We start from the raw sequence: 6,621 nt of genomic DNA, 5'->3' as shown, positions 1-6,621 counted from the left end.
GAAATTTCGGTCAGTTACTGAAACCCCATTCCAAATACGAAACAACACATAGCTATATCGCTACGAACGAGCCTAATATCTAATTGCGGCTCACTATGGATAGTGGATAACTGGATACCATATCGGGCAGGAGAGGCCTGCGTGTGCACACCGCAGAGCATCCAGCATCAACGGCTCAGAGAGCAAAAAATGCCTGTTTCAAAACTTTCAGACTGAGTCTTATAATAACGCGATAAAGTTGACTTCATATCAATAATGCGTATGCATAAGCTGGTTTTTTACTAGAATGTCGGGTGCGAGGATTCCAGTCCAGAAGATAGCCACACACACACACACTGCTAGCAACTAGCCAACTAACGTACAAAAAAAAAAAAATCATTGCTGGCTATGCAGCTCACATACATATATTATTTCTTAATTCTTACACACTTATAAAAACAATGCAATTCGAGCTATTTCAAGTTGTCGTAGCGGACCGGAGCGGACCAACGAACATTCACGGCGCACGTCCTGACCAAGTGCTTCGAGACGCCCGCGTCAACAACACTGGAACTGGATTATGCCCCCTCCCCTTCCCCCCCCCCCCCAACAGTCCCAGCCACTCGCGACAAGACATCTCGCGACATTATGTTGCATCAAGTGGAGGAACGGCAACGTTCGACGGTGCACGGGGCGCATAACGACTTCTAACCAAATATCACACCTTGCTGAAGCTTTTGCATGCGGCGGTTGCAGCCTAGTGCGCACAGGAAGCACGAGTCACATACATTTTGGGGAGCACAGCGCGCTTTTGTTCCCGTCTAACACTGTTGGTCCGCTAGTATCACACCCTGTCTCCCGGCTCCGTCGCTACTCGCTGGATGTAATGGTTGTCTGGTGCGAGGCGGCGATCCCCGAGCACAGAGAGAGCGACGCTTCCTGCAGCGACAGCGAGTCCAGCTCGTCCAGCAGCTCCGACGAACTGCAAAACAACGGTCAGACGATGCAAGTAAGACAAGCAAAATATACAACGAATGGGTCCACGTATGTAAGCGCATATGATTTTTAGCGCTGCCGATGTATTTGCTCATTGTATAAAGTACATGGGTTGACCTATGCACTGTGCAGCATGCAGACACTCCAAACATTGCAACGCAGTTCATGCAGCCGTTTACGAATGACGTATTGAAAAGGCCTAGTATTGGCCTGAACTAGTTTCGCGAAGATGCGTTATTTTGCTGGTGAGCCACATGTCCGTGATTTTCGGCACACCGTAAGAAAGCTTTACCAACTCAGTTTCACGAGAAAAACTCGCCACATTCCGCACAAGGGTTAAATGTTTTGTCAAATCATCTTTAAGTGGTCGAAATATGCCAGCAATCCAGCATATTGCCGTGTCCGGTAGCTAGTCGGCTCACCTGGCCATGGTGCGGCCGCTCTCGCGGAGGGCGCGCTGCAGCGACTCCACCGCCTCGGCCGTGTGCTGCAGCAGATTGGCGTGCGGCGAGACGGAGGCGTCCAGCGCCGACAGCGCCTCCCGGCACCGCTCGGCGGCCGCCTCCAGCTCCCCTGGCGGACGGACCGGGCAGTCAGTGGCACTGTTCACCGGTATTTAGTAGGCATCCATTGAATACAAGGACACACATCGGTATCTCATTCTATTACTATCTACCAACATTGGTTGCCCATTCACTGCCCAAACACACAGTCAGCTTTCAATGGGAGTGACATACTCGTATACTCACTACAAAATGACATTCGGACACTGCGTCTGCCACTCTCCACCGATAGCGGATACCCACTCGCCATCCCAACACATACAATCATCTAAGAAGCCCTGTACTCAGAGCAGCCAGCGTGTATTACACGGAACCTGAGCGGCGGATCCGGACTTACCCACACAGTCGCCAGGCAGGTTACAGCCACTCAGCTGGAGCCTGTTGCGGGTAGCGTCCAGTGTAGTGGTCAGCCGGCTGAGGTCGGCACGCACCGTGTCCGCCGACTCTGAGAGAGGGATAACAGGTTGTCAGCAGAATAGTTAAACAGACCACACAGCGCAAGCAGACCATCTACGCTGGTTTTCGTGTCAGTGCCCAAGTTCCGCCTTGTAAAGGTCAATCAGATCGGTATCATTACCTCAAACTATTTACATAGTAGGATGTCAATATGTACGGTTATTTAACGGTGATTCGAAACGCACCCTTCTAACACATCAGCTCGGGCAACTTTATGCTAAAACGTCACCTACCGTCCAAACAGCTGCATGCCGCGCCGGTGCAGTGTGAAACGGGCACCGCATGCCCTATCGTTGACAGCGTTCAGGAGCGTGTCCTAATATCAGGAATTAGTCCTACAGTCGGGTAGAAAAGAAATCTTGCTACCGTCCGCCGTGTATCTTACCGTTGATGTCGGCCAGGATTGTGTCCAGCTGTCGCTCCAGCTGCGCCATCTCGCAGTACAGCGTCACCGCCTGCCTCTTGCGCTCCAGGTCTGCGCAGTGGTTCCGAGCCGTGTCCACCAGGCCCGCCAGCTGCTGCGCCTGGTGCTGCCGAAAGAACCGCACGTCAGCACGGCCCGAGCGGCGCAAACGACACATTGGTGACGATACACAGATATTCCGCACATCGAACGGGGAAAACGACACATGGGAGACGATACACCGATAGTTGGCAAATACAACGGCCCGAGCGACAAGTGGACGATGCACCGACCGCAAAGAGTTCACATTGAGGGCCCCGGACAGTCAGTGCAGCTGCTGCAGCTCAAGCCGACCACTTACCGCGAGCTGCGGCTGCTCCCGGCGCATAGAGGCCTCCGCCATTCGTCCCAGGTAGGTCCACTGCAGGTACTGGTTGTAGAGCAGCTGGTGCTCGGATACGCACTCCTTCTCCGCTCCCTTCTGGTGATGGGCCACAATGACACAGAGTCAATGGGTATCGCCAAGTCATCCCTTCATTAGCGCAATTAAGCAAAGTGGTCTCCATTGAAAAAATATCAAATGCGCTTCACATACGGCGGTTCTACAAAATTCGGTTCTACAGTCATTTGTTTGTCTTCCAATTCAACAGTAGGTAGGAACGTATAAGAAAAAAATGTACAATAAATAAGTAAAACAAACAATGGCACAATCCACATGTATACATACCTAAGCAATCTTTTAATGCATTCATCACGATAAACGTGATAATAATCAGCCGATTTTCCATGGGATGAAACGTGTAAAACCAAATTGTATAAGAAGCCATCATATGTCATCAAAAAGAAACACGAGAAACACAAATTGTAAACGAGAAAACTGATCACATATCATTTGAAGCGTTGCGTTAATGATCTACAGTCCATCAGTGCTGTCATAATAAGGTGCTCGTTGAATTTAGTGAACACCGCTCTATTATTCGCTAACCTGCGTCTTTGCTGGAGGGTCAACTCGCAGCGGCTTCGTTCTGACGGTGGCCGATTTATCGACCTTCTTCCTTTGGACAGGAGGTTTATCTGTAATACCATACAAACGGAGATACGTAGAGTAACAGCACCAACCACATAAGCCATCGACGTGACATGAATCCCGCACACAAGTTATTAACTATAACCCAGTGACTTGAATAGGCCATAGGCTGTTTAAAAAGCTCCACAAATGCTCGACTGACCTTTTCCAGGGACGGCAGGGACGGCAGAAGAGAGGTGCCGCACTGTGGTGTCCAGGGGCGCCATTTTCGGCGGGGCTTTCGGTCGAACAGACGTATCCAGAGTCTTCCCAGCGGCTGACACAGGTGTACTGACAGAAAAAAAATAGTTCGATTTCCAAATGGGAAAACGGCGCGCCAAAAAATATACACAATAATCGAGCAGCGGTCACGGTCAAATTTGTGTATCGTTTGACGTGTCTCGAAAATATGAATCGCCCAGCCTCTCACGTATTTCGGGGACAATGCTGTCGCGGGTAACCACTAACCAGAACTATTAGAGTTTTGTGGGACAACTATCGCGAATTGTTCAGGAACTACAGTTTTGCTTAACCATGCTTTAACCCGGCAGTTGCTGGGGTATTTCGCCACCCACCGTTTGCTGGGGGTGGCGATAAATCGAGAACCAGCCGATAAATCGAGAACCAATAAGCGCAGCGAAACGCACGAGGCGGCAAACGAAAGAACGCGACGAGACGCTTCAGATGAGTACTTAAAAGTTGAATTTTGAGGTCACAGGTCGGGTCAAGGTCAGGTCAAACACCTGAAATCGGGCTTTCAGTAACATGGACTTCAGGACTTCGCAATGGGCGCCTCTCATCATAAACTCTGTCAAAACGGTGCACAATCCATCATATAAGGCCTACAAGAGTGTCAGCTCCATGTAAGGGTCAGTCAAGCATAGGTCAGGGTCAAGGTCAGGTCAACCGGGTAGGCACATATCCCCGAAAATCAAAACTGATATTCGCAGCCTGTGACACATGTTTAATGGGTAATTTGGGGCGTAGAACACGATGGTGACATTCATTTTATCATATGTGTACGTGTTTGGCTCAAAAAGTTCAATTTAAGAAATGCATGTATCATGGTCGTGAAATGTCCGTGAAGTTAGCGTCAGCAACAGCAACGAATACAGCGTCGGATTCAGAATCGCTTCAAAAACTTCCATCAGGTCAATTGGGGGACGGGGAACACGAATATGACATTTATTTTGCCCTAGCTCCCTTCCTTCATCCCTTAATCGTCCCTTAAAGGACGGGGCGCGTCAAAAGTGCCCCAAGGCTTCGTCTGATCGCCAAAATAATGGTCGCAATCGATTCCTCGGGTCAATATCTAACCTCAGTCCAAGGTTCCAGACCTGTGGCTCCTATCCCTCATCCCTTAATCGTCCCTTAAAGGACGGGGCGCGTCAAAAGTGCCCCAAGGCTTCGTCTGATCGCCAAAATAATGGTCGCAATCGATTCCTCGGGTCAATATCTAACCTCAGTCCAAGGTTCCAGACCTGTGGCTCCTATCACTCATCCCTTAATCGTCCCTTAAAGGACGGGGCGCGTCAAAAGTGCCCCAAGGCTTCGTCTGATCGCCAAAATAATGGTCGCAATCGATTCCTCGGGTCAATATCTAACCTCAGTCCAAGGTTCCAGACCTGTGGCTCTTATCCCTCATCCCTTAATCGTCCCTTAAAGGACGGGGCGCGTCAAAAGTGCCCCAAGGCTTCGTCTGATCGCCAAAATAATGGTCGCAATCGATTCCTCGGGTCAATATCTAACCTCAGTCCAAGGTTCCAGACCTGTGGCTCCTATCCCTCATCCCTTAATCGTCCCTTAAAGGACGGGGCGCGTCAAAAGTGCCCCAAGGCTTCGTCTGATCGCCAAAATAATGGTCGCAATCGATTCCTCGGGTCAATATCTAACCTCAGTCCAAGGTTCCAGACCTGTGGCTCCTATCCCTCATCCCTTAATCGTCCCTTAAAGGACGGGGCGCGTCAAAAGTGCCCCAAGGCTTCGTCTGATCGCCAAAATAATGGTCGCAATCGATTCCTCGGGTCAATATCTAACCTCAGTCGAAGGTTCCAGACCTGTGGCTCTTATCCCTCATCCCTTAATCGTCCCTTAAAGGACGGGGCGCGTCAAAAGTGCCCCAAGGCTTCGTCTGATCGCCAAAATAATGGTCGCAATCGATTCCTCGGGTCAATATCTAACCTCAGTCGAAGGTTCCAGACCTGTGGCTCCTATCCCTCATCCCTTAATCGTCCCTTAAAGGACGGGGCGCGTCAAAAGTGCCCCAAGGCTTCGTCTGATCGCCAAAATAATGGTCGCAATCGATTCCTCGGGTCAATATCTAACCTCAGTCCAAGGTTCCAGACCTGTGGCTCCTATCCCTCATCCCTTACTCGTCCCTTAAAGGACGGGGCGCGTCAAAAGTGCCCCAAGGCTTCGTCTGATCGCCAAAATAATGGTCGCAATCGATTCCTCGGGTCAATATCTAACCTCAGTCCAAGGTTCCAGACCTGTGGCTCCTATCCCTCATCCCTTAATCGTCCCTTAAAGGACGGGGCGCGTCAAAAGTGCCCCAAGGCTTCGTCTGATCGCCAAAATAATGGTCGCAATCGATTCCTCGGGTCAATATCTAACCTCAGTCCAAGGTTCCAGACCTGTGGCTCCTATCCCTCATCCCTTAATCGTCCTTAAAGGACGGGGCGCGTCAAAAGTGCCCAAGGCTTCGTCTGATCGCCAAAATAATGGTCGCAATCGATTCCTCGGGTCAATATCTAACCTCAGTCCAAGGTTCCAGACCTGTGGCTCCTATCCCTATCCCTTAATCGTCCCTTAAAGGACGGGGCGCGTCAAAAGTGCCCAAGGCTTCGTCTGATCGCCAAATAATGGTCGCAATCGATTCCTCGGGTCAATATCTAACCTCAGTCCAAGGATCCAGACCTGTGGCTCTTATCCCTCTCCCTTAATCGTCCCTTAAAGGACGGGGCGCGTCAAAAGTGCCCCAAGGCTTCGTCTGATCGCCAAATAATGGTCGCAATCGATTCCTCAGGTCAATATCTAACCTCAGTCGAAGGTTCCAGACCTGTGGCTCCTATCCTCATCCCTTAATCGTCCCTTAAAGGACGGGGCGCGTCAAAAGTGCCCCAAGGCTTCGTCTGATCGCCAAAATATGGTCGCAATCG

The 6,621-nt window shown here is 50.4% G+C and overlaps 1 protein-coding gene across 1 annotated transcript; it reads right to left on the bottom strand.

The window, feature by feature from the left end:
- Positions 1 to 377: 377 nt before the first annotated feature.
- Positions 378 to 6,621, bottom strand: LOC122387753. Its single transcript, XM_043378204.1, has 7 exons — positions 3,627 to 6,621; positions 3,383 to 3,471; positions 2,759 to 2,878; positions 2,380 to 2,524; positions 1,876 to 1,983; positions 1,398 to 1,548; positions 378 to 961 (listed from the first exon to the last, which is right to left on the bottom strand). Exons 1-7 carry the CDS (start codon positions 3,688 to 3,690, stop codon positions 850 to 852), a joined length of 789 nt encoding a protein of 262 aa, XP_043234139.1. The 5' UTR covers positions 3,691 to 6,621; the 3' UTR covers positions 378 to 849.

Source organism: Amphibalanus amphitrite, unplaced genomic scaffold (genome assembly GCF_019059575.1).
Source record: "Amphibalanus amphitrite isolate SeventyFive unplaced genomic scaffold, NRLGWU_Aamphi_draft 000296F_arrow, whole genome shotgun sequence".
Taxonomy (NCBI): domain Eukaryota; kingdom Metazoa; phylum Arthropoda; class Thecostraca; order Balanomorpha; family Balanidae; genus Amphibalanus; species Amphibalanus amphitrite.
Note: the sequence above shows the minus strand (reverse complement) of the source record. Positions and strands in the feature narration are given on the sequence as shown.